This window comes from Sinocyclocheilus rhinocerous, unplaced genomic scaffold (genome assembly GCF_001515625.1).
Source record: "Sinocyclocheilus rhinocerous isolate Xijiao unplaced genomic scaffold, SAMN03320098_v1.1 scaffold1508, whole genome shotgun sequence".
Lineage (NCBI taxonomy): Eukaryota > Metazoa > Chordata > Actinopteri > Cypriniformes > Cyprinidae > Sinocyclocheilus > Sinocyclocheilus rhinocerous.
Window position 1 is genome coordinate 114,376 of NW_015660889.1, and position 12,753 is coordinate 127,128.

At 35.6% G+C, this 12,753-nt stretch overlaps 1 protein-coding gene across 2 annotated transcripts in view; it reads left to right on the forward strand.

The window, feature by feature from the left end:
- LOC107725869 (SH3 domain-containing kinase-binding protein 1-like) overlaps positions 1 to 12,753 on the forward strand; it is a 64,258-nt gene that overhangs the window by 38,987 nt on the left and 12,518 nt on the right. For both annotated transcript variants that reach the window (XM_016535273.1, XM_016535274.1), the window contains exons 3-6: positions 3,541 to 3,664; positions 5,211 to 5,317; positions 5,435 to 5,564; positions 7,140 to 7,333. In XM_016535273.1, the coding sequence (XP_016390759.1) occupies positions 3,541 to 3,664; positions 5,211 to 5,317; positions 5,435 to 5,564; positions 7,140 to 7,333 (555 nt within the window). The remainder of the gene's footprint in view (positions 1 to 3,540; positions 3,665 to 5,210; positions 5,318 to 5,434; positions 5,565 to 7,139; positions 7,334 to 12,753) is intronic.

A 12,753-nucleotide genomic window follows, 5' to 3' on the forward strand; every position in this document is an offset into this window, starting at 1 on the left:
TAACAAGCATGCAAAGTTTCATGGAGATCGGACCATAGGTGGCGCAATAACAGTTAAAACGACTTCAAAAACACAAGATTTGAATGGTAAATGGCCTCAAATTGCTAAAAAATTCTCATATATATACACGAACATCTTCATATCATATGATAGATCTCCTCATTCTGAACAACTTTACCTCTGGGACCAATGCTGTCAATCAAACTGGTCATTAAATATTTGAGATTATTTTAAAAACCTACTTTTGTGAACTAGTCCTCAGTTTTTAACTCAAAAGCAATCAAATCAGTGCAGTACTATTCTCTAGACTCTCTGGGTCAATAATTATCAAAAAAATGTTGAACATTTGCATTTGGACAACTATAAACTGGTCATTTTATAATATGTTCTTTACATAGTGTACCCAAAGGCCTATAAATCCTAAAATAAAGCCCACAATAGCTCTCAAAACTGTGTAAAACGATGCATAATTTCATTTTAAACAAGCATGTAAAATTTAAGAGTGATTGGGCAAAAAAAATAACACTATAATAGTTGTAAAGGTTAAAAATAGTTGTATGAGAAATTGCAATTATAACCACTAGATGGCAGTGGAAGACCACTAATGGGCTCAGTAATTGCTGCTTGCAGCTATATTATTTCTATTAGAACTGAAGGCATATATCTAGGCTATATCCTGCCGGTTTCAGATTAAAATGCAAAACTTTGACATTTCATTCACTGACGCGCTCCACTTGGCAGCGCTAAAACCAGCAGTGTATATCCTACTTGCTTGCCGGAAACCCGCCAAAATAAAAAAAAACTTGCTGATTTTAGGTTTAAAAATGATGAAAATTCAGATAAAATAAAGAAGAAGAAAAAAAGCAAAGTAATAAAGAAATGAAAGAAAATGGAAATGGAAATATTAGTATTGTATTTAAGTGTGCTATAAAATCATTTTTTAATACTCACTTTATTTTAAAATATAAATGTATTTTCACACATTTTAATTATTATTTTGTTTATTATTTTATTTAAAAAATGAGTTCAATAATACTATTAATTGCTATTATTATTTATTTTATTTATAGTTATATTTAATGGGTCACACTGTGCAGTGTGAACACCAAACCAAATCTCCAGATGCTTTCATGAGAACCAGACTGAAAAACATATGTGCATCCCTGTTAATGACTTCTTCACTATACAAAACATTGACATCAAATTGCCTAATATCAGGAGAATCTTGTGGTCTATATTAAAGTTCTTGTGCATGTGATTGGTCTGCTTAGCGGATTTTAAATGCATGATGAAACACACAATTAGTATGCTTGAATATCCTTTCTGAATGCACACATTTTCAGTGCTACATTCTCGTTTCATGCCTAGACTGTTCACCGCTCTCTCTCCCCTTCAGTTTATCTCTCTCTCACACACTCACACAGTCGACATAAAGAGAGCTAACTACTGTAACCTTATTTTATTCCCTGGCTGATAACTTTTAAATTTAATATTTCTGCACAGAAAAGAAAATCACATTTTCCTGTGTGAGAGACACTTCCTGGTTTGTGTGTTACGATAAGTCTTCCCATTTTAATTAGTTTAAAAAATATATATATATATTTCTTGGACTTTGTAAACATGTATGAAATGAAAAAACCATGACCATGTGAATCCAAAATTGGAAATGTATGGTGTGTAGTCGATATCTAATAGCTTTAAAGCCATCTATGTTTTTATACACTTCTAAATGTTGATAAATTAACTTATAGCTATTACATATTTTAAATTAATAAGAAATGGACCCAAAAAATACTGATTATCTTTGTTGAAAGGACTGTCACATTTTGTTCTACAAGTAATGTTAACCATAGACCTTGTTTTTATGTTAAAAATCAAAATCTGCTTTTGTAAAATTGCAAATGGCTTGAAAATGCCATTTCTCTTATGGATTGTTGGACAAATTAAACTATTTAAAATAAAAGACAAGCCCTTGAATATGTTCTGCCTTAACTTCCTGTTTCAATTGGAAGCATGTCACCACAGGAAAAAATAATTGCATCTATTTAACATTATATATTTCCTTATATATTTATTTTCATATTATAGGGTCTTTAATAAGGGCTAAAGATAAATGTAGACATGAGTCAGATTTAAAATATTTAAGCTGTACTTAAAAATGCAGTTGAGATTTATGTTGCTGTTTTAAATATTGTCCACCTGCAGACTGACAACTTGATCTGCAAGTATGAAGCATCCAGCAAGCAGATAGTCTGTTCTTATTCCTATGTCAGAGTGAGTGAGAGAGTAAAACACGCAGAAAGAACTTGCAGCGAGGGCAGAGAAAGATAACATGCAGGAAATTGAGAAAGGATGACAGCTCTGTGTGAGCCAAGAGATGCTCGAGATCTCTGCATTTCTCTTAAACTTTGCACAGGTCTTAAAGACAGATCCCTTAAATTCACGCTATAAACAGAACGAGAGAATGAGCAATCATTGCACACTTAAAATATCATTATAGCTTATTGTATTATATGAGCTCTCCAAACAACCCCAGACCATATCAGGCAATGGTCAGTTTGCTGTCCACAGTGTGATTTGCATACATATTGTTCATTACAATACAATGCAATTCATTTGTGGTTCACTTCTGCATAATTACTTACCCTTTTGACCATTACAGGTTACCAAGTCAAGAAAAGATGAGTGCATTATTGCAGATTTGGAATGAGGAGCATATTAAAAATCAACTAGGTCAACCTCCTCTATGCAATGGGTTTAACCAGATTGCTTTACTGTAAAATGCATTGTAAAAGTGACAAATTTAAGACATTGTTGCAAATTACTATTACACAAAGGAAATAATGACAATGAGGCATTTTATTAATTATAATAAATACTGTATCATTCAGGTGAGCTGGATTCCAAAGAAATTTTATTTTATTTATTTTATGATTCATGTAATAAAAAATATAATTAATATTCTATTTAAAATATATACCTAATATTGAAAATATTATTTGAAGTTTATATTTTTAGTATTGCTGTTATTACTATTATTATTTAAAATGTTAATATTCATATTTTTTCATATTTAATATTATTAGAACTATGGTTTTTACAAAGCCGTTTTTACAAAGCCAGTTCAATGTGGACTTCTTCATGTGTATTAAACTGACATGAGCAAAATAGACAATTAAATTATTAATCACAATTATTTGTATTACAGTTAATCACCAGCCACATTTTCGCAGCCTTAACAGCTCTAGTGGAGGGAGAGAGAAGTGCAGTACAGACTGCTACTTCTGCTAACAGACGGACAGACAGATGGAGAAGTGTTTTAAAGCTGTGTGTGTGTGTGTGTGTGTGTGTGTTAGAGGTTGAATCTGAGTCACTGTACGGCCCATCCAGGAAATGAGTGCCTCTCTGCTTTGCTGCACTAAGGCCTACATCACGCCTCTCTGTCTGTCTGTCTCTGTTTAACACGCACACAGTGGATGAGAATGAACTAGAGCTCCCTCCAGAGTTTCTGTGCATTAAATGCCCCTTTTCTATTTTCAGGAGATAAAGAAAGACTCGAAAAAAGAGGTGAAGAAGGAGTCCAGCTTGGCCGGATCCAAATCAGACCTGTCCAATGGCAGCGCCAGCCCAAAATCAGAACCCAGCCTCAGACCCGCCAAGAAAGGTAGTGTATCTGATCTGTTCCTGATCCAAAAAGTAGTCCAGTGCTTATTCAGCACAAAACACCCACACAAACATCCCCTCATGTCTCACAGGATAGGATTTGGGGGGCAGTTATAATTTCCGTCGATCCAAGATTCAATTAAACAGAGATCTGGCTCAGGTTTGCTTCTGGCAGATGAAAAGAGTGAGAGTTAAATCAAAAAATACTCTTGTAAAGACACTCAAGCCTTCTTAAATTTGCCAAGTCACCCATACGGGTCCGGAATATGTCAATCAGACTGGTCATGATGGGTGTGTGTGTGTGTGTGTGTGTGTGTGAGTGTGTGTGTGTGTGTGATTGGGCCTTTGAGAGTAAGTACAGTATTACTCTCAGACCAGAAACCACTTCCTGAGGTTGATGGTACGTAATTAAACATTATTAAATTTCCCTAACTCAGATAATTACAGAAACTTCACAAATTGTCTTTTTGGGGCTGCTGTGTGAATCCTCTAATTGGTCAGATTTGAGTTGAAGTGGGTATGTTGTCAAATTAAATTAAATACAAATTCACAATTAAAGAATGATAAAACATAACAATAGGACACTTTGATCTTATAAAAATGACAACATTTTTAGTGATACTGTGTAATCATGTGAAGAAATAATGACTTTCAGTATGATTGCTAAATAATTAATATTACTTACCTAATTAAACAATTAAGTAAATAAATAAGGTCACAGAGATATGTTTATAATAAAAAAAAACTCATCTGCCGGATACCTTTTTCACTGTTTTACTTTAAATGGGACAGATACTCAACAGGTTTCTGGAACACAAGCTCTGTTTACAGCCCTCAATTTATATCACCTGATTTTCAGACAACAGCGCTAGTGTAGGTTCATGTGACTTTAATTTGTTTTGCAGATAGAGATGTTCACTTTCAAAGACAATGTGAGGCAAAATATGTGCGTCTCATTGGTTTTCTCCAATGTATTGAAATGTCCAGACTATTGAAATCTTTAGGCATTCTCAGTGCTTTTATGTCATCAAGATATTCATATCGGTAGGTGAGAGCTGGGCTGCCCAGTTTCTCCATTCTGTTGAGAACTGAAACTTTGGGTGTCTGTTGTCAGAGGCTATTTGTTGTCATGAGCCACAGAGGCCTGTGTGTTTAGTGAGAAGTCTTGGACCAAATTGTGTAGCTAATTGTTAACATAAACTAAAGAGAAGAGCGACACCTAGTGCTGGAATGTGTAAGTGCTGCTCTGTTCTTTTGATAGATAGATAGATGATTTTTGATTAGATAATGATTAAAATGATTTTTGAAGGATCGTGTGACAGAAATGGCTGCTAAAAATTACAATTTTAAATAGAAAACAGTTATTTTAAATGGTAAAAATATTTGACAATATTACTGTTTTTACTGTATTTTGATCAAATAAATGCAGCCTTGGTGAACATAAAAGACTTCTTTCAAAAACAATGCAAATCTTACTGATCCCAAATTTTTGAAAGATTACAAACATTATTTATCATTATTTATCTATGTGTATTTCACATAAACAGGTGAGGCAATCAGAAAAAAGCGTTGCAAAGCTGCCTTTAGCTACACTCCGCAGAATGAAGATGAGCTAGAACTGAAGATCGGAGATGTTATTGAGGTTCTGGGAGAGGTGAGTACTGCATGACCATCCTAGTCACGTTATAATGTTTTTTTTTTTTTTTTTTCAAAGAATCTCTAATTTATTTGTAGTGCTTAAAACCACTTCTGTGTGTGTTTGCTCGCTCAGGTGGAGGAGGGATGGTGGGAAGGCTTTCTCAATGGCAGATCTGGGATGTTCCCCTCTAACTTCACCAAGGAGCTGTTGGCCGAGGCTGAAGATCTGACCCCACAGGACGACACACGCAGCACACGAACCAGTCAGTCTGCACCGCACTCACTTGACCACTAAAACTGCTTCCTCATCTTACCAGCTACATGTCTGTGAAAATTTCCAGACATCCAGGCCATGATAAAATGGAATGGAATTTATTTTGGAGCATATTTTTCTTTTTATTGAAGACATATTGTCTTGTGGATGTGGTAAAGCAGCAAGCAGGCAGATGGTGAAACATGAAAGTTTCATCCTGTCGCATATGACATGGTGATTCGCACCATTAGGCAAGCGACTCCCACAGTAATTTACGAGTCTTGTGATGTTACAGAGTGAAATGAGGTTAAGTGTGGGGGAATCTCCACCTCCTCCCTACGGCTGATGAAGTCATTTGGATGAGTGGTGAAACATTTTTAATACACGGAAGAAATGCATCCAGATACTTATAAGCTGTACAAAATAACCAGCCACTTCTAACCAATTATGTCACAATCATCTTTAACCATTCACTTCCTCCCATGCTTTTAACCAATTACAAGTATTCAATTCAGTTCAATTCAAAACACTTACTAAAAGAATATGAAATATTTTATTTGTTTAGTTGCATGGCATGTGACCATTAACCAGCAACAGAGAACTGTGAACATGCAAATGTGTTTTTTAAATGATTGAAACATTAACTTAAATTCTCAGGAGGCACTTAACTAAGTATTTTAGGTCAAATGGGTTCAGCTGACAAAAAAATTTGAGAATCCCTAGCCTAATAAATGTAATTTTTTTTTTTTGTACTTTCGTTTTAATTAATTTTATTTGCACTGCTTTTGAATAGTATGGGGTCGAATTTTTTTTTTAAGTTTTTGAAATATTTCTCTTATGCCCACAAAAGGTGCATTTATTTGATCAAAAATACAGTAAAAACAGTAAACTATTACATATACAACTATTGAAATATTTTTACAATTTTAAATAACGGTTTTATATTTCTGGCAAAAAAAACAGAAATTATTCTAATATGTTGATTTGATGCTGAATAAATTATTATTAGTAGTAATGTTGAAAACTGATGTGGTGTTTAATATTCTTTTAACTTTAATACATTTTTCATACAGGATTTTTTTAGTCATTGATTAATAGAAATTTCAAAAGAATTTTTTTTAATTTTTTTTATTGATTTTCTTTTCAATATTAATCTCTTTACTGTTACTCTTAATCCTTTAAATGCTTCATTGCTTAATAAATGTATTCCTTTCATAAAAAAAAAATCTTACTGAACCCAGAATTTTGAACTTATTTATTGATTATTTATATTATTATTTTTCAAATAAATTCCTGTTAATTACCATATTCTTTTAAGCTGTTACATTGAACCCATAATACCAATACCAGAAAATTTTCACAAAGTCAATTTCAATGTCACAGCTAAAATTAATATGCTAATGGTCCCAATCATTTATCACTGACCTAATGAGCTTTTACTATTGTGACAGACCTACACAGCACTCTTGGCAAGGACAGATGGACTCTTTTGGGACTCTAACAGTTCAGCTGTGAAGAATGCTGCATGCAAAGGCTGTATGCAAATACTCAAGTCCTCCTTTGAAACGTGTTTGTGTATCTGCAGGTATAAAGGACAGCACCGGCTCAGAGAGTGATGGCGGCGAATCCAGTAGTTTACGGTCTGATACTGGCAGTGTGTCCTCCAGCTCTGAGATTCAGCCCAAAAAGGTTCGGGGGTTCGGCTTTGGGGACATCTTCAAAGACCAGCCCATCAAGCTCCGCCCACGATCCCTGGACATGGACAGTGAGGGAGACAAGGTGAGTTTGTATTATTGGAGTCCCTGTATTTTAATGAAGCAAATTGTATGTGCGTTTCTTGGATTTTACAACTCTGTAATTACAGTCAGGCCGTCTCTATCTTGGTCCCCTGCGTTTACTCTGCTTTCGGCCCCACAGTCTCTTGTTCATTAAAACCTTCCCGTCTTCCTGTCCCACTGAGAGCGGCATGCATCCCTTTGCTCATTTCCTCATTTTCTCTATCCATCGTTAGCTCTCATTATTAGGCCCACATTTAATTTATGTCTTTCATTTCATTTTCAAACATCATTTTATTGATTATTTTGGGTTTGTGTTATTGTGGAAACTTTGCATTTGGTGTGTGTCTGTCTGTTTTTGAGTTCTTGCTCAGAGTTGCGAGTCAGTGTGGTTAGGAAGTCAGTGGCTATGTGTGAAATAGCAAGGTAGCATACTATGCATACTGTTTCTGCAGTATACAGTATGTACCAAATGCATGTGAATTGCTTTAAGAATGCACAAAATTGGTACATTATCAGTTACTGGTTTCTTTAAACTTATCTGTATCGCTTGATTTTGGATAATTAATTATGCATGCTAATTTCCCCTATTTTTGTAAATCTTTAAAAGCACAAATTATTTATTAACACTGTTAAATGTAATATTTAACAAATATTAAAATGAATATCCATTTTTCATACTGTGCATTATAATGTTGTGGGACATAAATTCACTTGATTTTAGTTTAACATTTTATTCTTAAATAAATTTTTAGTTGCATTTTTAACTTGTTGCATTTTAACAAGTATTCCTTTCAAAGATAATTAATATAAATATGTAAAATAAATATTTATTGGTTTAAAACTGTGCACTACCCTAATTATTGTATCCATAATGCAATGTGTTTAACTTGATTTCCTGCAATAATTGAATCAGGTGTAATATCTTTTTTTTTTCTTAAACTTTTTTCTTAAATGATGCAAACTGGTGCGGTCATGTGAAACAATGTGGCTTAATACTGTTTAAAAATGTTTATAGTTGCATGATATGGTTTCAAATTTTATTTAAAGAAATAGTTGGCAGTATGCAGTAAGCAAGTAATCCATTTCAAATGTAACATTTGTGTGTGTGTGTGTGTGTAGGAAGCAGTGTTGGGCAGTACCGCATTACTTAGTAATGAGTTACTGTAATTTTATTACTTTTTTAGTAACAAAGTAATTTAATGCGTTATAATTTCCAAAGTAGTAATCAGATTATAGTTCCAAGCTGAGGTCTCTGTGCGTTACCGCTGCGTTACATCATTGCAGACAGAATGAGAATTAGAGACCTGCTCTCCCGTGGGACAGACGCAACAGAGCCGCGCGGGACGAGAATTGATGGGCGAGTGTGTAGAGACTCGTGTGTGTGTGCGTGTGTGTGCACGTGCGGGATGCAGGAGAATAAAATGATTCGCGAGACTCCCGCAAAATAGAAATACCTAAACATAAAATGTCTAAAAACAAATAAATTGCTATTCATCTATTGCACAAAAGCAACAAGAACAACTATTATAACATAAAAGCGATTAACAGGCGCAAGCATAGGCAGAGTTTCTATTTATAAAATGTGTTTGCAGCGTTAAGCAATGTTGATTTCTGGAACGCATCGGCCAATCAGAGATGTTAGAATCCACTCACCGCTCAAAACGCAGGATTTCCTGTGCTGCACTGAAATTTGCGTGCTCACGAGTCCTCTCATTATAACACAAGAATTGTAAACATTATTAAAGATTCATTATATTTATTGTCTTATAACAGAGCTTTGTGAGACTGAGATAAACGGAGCGCCCTTTGCTGGCATTCTGCCATGCCAAACCATGTGCGCAGCAGCCTATGCTTGCATTTAGTTAAAAATAAAAGTGGTTTGTGAATGTTGATGTTTTAATAACAAATATTTATGCTGGAATGTTGTGGCTATTAACACAAAACTTACTTTTTCATGTAAATTTCATGCATGTACAAAAAAAGTAACGTAACTAGTAATGTAACTAATTACTTTTGAAATAAAGTAATCAGAAAAGTAACTTGATTACTTTTAAAAGGAGTAATCAGTAATTTAATTACATTTTCAGAGTAACTTGCCCAACTCTGGTAGGAAGATGACACACAAATAGCTGATCTGGCACTCTCAGTCACTTAGAAAGGAAGTCATTATCAAAGAGGTGTTTATGGGACGTCTTCCGCACTTTGTGTCTCTCAGCCTCACTTTGTTTAGACCGAAAGAGGAAATCTCTCCAGATCGTCTCTGAATATCTATTATTATATATTCTAGATTAACTCTTCTACCTGTTACATACAGAGACAATTTTCTAGTTTACAAGGCAAGTAATCAATTGAATATAGAAATCCGATGTCATTTACAAGCTGTAGGTTTACCCATATACAAATTTACCACACCCCTTACATGGCTCTCTTTCCATATCCACCCCTCTCCTCCTCTCTTCCTCTCTCTCTCTCTGGGTGGTTTCCTGACTTTAGGGCTGTTTTAAAGCAGAAGTAGGGCTTGTAAGACTGTAAGAGACTGTCATGACTCAGGGGGGAGTGAACTGAAAGCTTGTTGGAGGTTCCTGTTGCAGGCAGGACTTGCGCACACAGATGTAGGTATCAACACCAGCCATTTCTGAAGGATTGTTTTGTCGTTTTGCGAAAAGGTAAATATTAAATTATCTATTTTTATCTGCAGCGCTCTCTCTATCTATTCGTCTTTCTATGCTAATAATGTAAAACTGGCTAGAAGTGAGCTGTTAAACAACGACCGAGATGTGTTTGCTTTCATGTGGCTGTAATTTGGGCTTTGAGAGACAGCATTATGGGTGTTCTGAGGGTGTAAGACATAGTAGGGTCTTCACAGAGATGTCATGAGGCCTTTGAGAAAAGCAGTGCAGCCAGATGTTGTAATGATGTTCCTATTATGTCGTTTAAACATTTGGCTGCCACATGGTGCTTGTTAGTCCGACTCCATCATGACTGCTCTAAATGAGAGGAAAAGGAAGAGAGGGAGAAGGAGGAAGAGTGGGTGAGTTTTTTTTTTTCCCTCAGCAAACACAGCAAATGTGTGTGTGTTAAAGCCACATTGGGAGCGCGGGATGTTAAAGAGCTTGTTGTATGTCGGGTTGGATTGATTCCCTGCCATGTTTGTGGAAGGATTGTGGCTCCCCTGCCGGAAAGAGGCCAGATAAACAGAGCCAAATGGACAGTATGTTATTCACACACGTTTTCAATGTTTTAATTCACTGGGCCCCTGACAGCTTTTTATGGCCTCAGAAATTTACAATATCGTGTACATTTATTAAATTATGTGTCAAATTATTGCTGATTACTATCAAATAAATGCATCGGTTTTTGCAAAAATGTTGTAACCTTCATCGGGGTCAGGATCAGTACTCGTAGTTACCTTCATTGATGACCATTAACTTATAGACAGCATGATTATTTTTAATATGAATTAAAATTTATATGAAATTAGTTACTATATTTACATGTTTATAATTGAAAAAATTATATATATATATATATATACATAATAAATATACACAGAACACACGCATATATTATGCAAATGAAAACTTTTGTAAGCGATTCATCGCGATTAATCGTTTGGCAGCACTTATATATATATTAGGGCTGGGCAAGTTAATGCGTTATTATCGCGTTAATGCATTAATTGATTAACGCAGACAATTATTTTATCACACATTAACGCAGCGGGTTTTTTTAATTTTTTTTTTTTTTTTGATAGTCCATTGCTCACTGGCTCTGAATACACATACAGACAAGCTAAGACTGCAGCAGCACTCACATGAAGCGCTCACAATTTCATAAGTGGGAAATAGAAAGTTTCGATAGCAGAGAAGCGCTCTCGCTCAGCACAGTGGAGTTTTTAGGGTTGGGCCGATAGACGATGCGTGATCGTGATCCCCCATACCCCCCGCAATCCGCCGCATCCCAATTCCGTGTTCGGAAATGAAATGAAGTGTACTACAGAACCCCTAAAGGGAATAAATAGCCTACGAGATGGGAGGATAAAAATATATACATTTCAATACTTTCTCTCCCAATTATATTGTTGAGTAATTATACTGTATATAAATTGCGGGCATCAGGGAGCCGCTACTAATATGCAGGGCATTGAAACCGCTTTCGAATGCGTGCTCTCATTTTACTTTCACTTTCACTTTCGAGATTCGCAATCACACTGACTCTATACTACGGAGTTCAATGGTAGGTACTGCCGCTACCACACATTAGATATTTGTCAGTGGTGCTCAGTATCTGCAAATCATTCTCCATTGTCCTATCAGTCATCTCTCCTTACTCTGTGTATGTGGTAAGTAAACTTTCATGTTCTATAATGTAACAGTCTACCGCTAGCAAGTGGCTAACCATGTCCCATTAGTGGCTCCATAGAACGTGTTATTTGTTTTCCGTGCCTTTCTGCATATGGATTCACGCTTCGGGCACATCCCCTACACCACCTCGCGCTCTGGCCCACCTCATCCAACAGAGCCAGGGACAGCTAAACGAACCGCGCCCGTTAAGATTGCCGAGTGTGAGTACACCTTAGTCTCACGCATCCCGCACAGTCTCTACCTGCCCGCAAGTGTTGTTCAAGTGTTGTTCCGCGCCACACTCTGTTGCATTGGGTCCCGCGGTAGTGCAGGTCTCTACTCGGAAGATGCCTATTATAATGTTATGATCGAGGCTCTGGACTCTGAGCAAAACTTGTTTTTCTGTAACAAACTATAAAATATTTTCTATAAAAACGTTAAAGCCCTGGCAGTGACAAATAGCTTTGGTTTTATATTTAATTTGATTACATTAATGTTATAAATTGAGATTTACAAGAAATATTTTAACTACTACTGTGTAAAAGGAATACTTATTTGTTTAAAGTGTTTGCAAACCAAATGTTATTGCAGTTTTGTTCATATAGCAGTACTTTTAAATGAGAAAAGTGTACAATACGCTAATTTTTAATGCATTATTGAATTTTGTTCATAACTATGCGATTAATCGTGATTAATATATATATATACATATATATATATATATATGTATATATATATGTATGAAGAGTTCATTTGCAAAAACCGATAAACGCGTTTTACTGCAGAAGCCGACAAGCGCCCTTGTTGTTTTTGAACAGAAGCCGATAAGTCCATTTTAGCGAATCAGCGCGCTGTATTCAGGTCAGGTGACAAGGCTACTTTCACTTTGAAAAGAAGTGCTAGCTGAGAGGAGTTTTGTCAAAGCTGACTAAAAGTGAAACGTTTTCACGGAACCTTGCGAAAGCAGCGCGTTACAATGGTGAGGGAAAAGCTGCTCCGTGTGTTGCGTGTAATCACATCCATACAGTTTATGATCACAACAACAACAACGTTTGTCAGGCATCTACATTGTCATCTG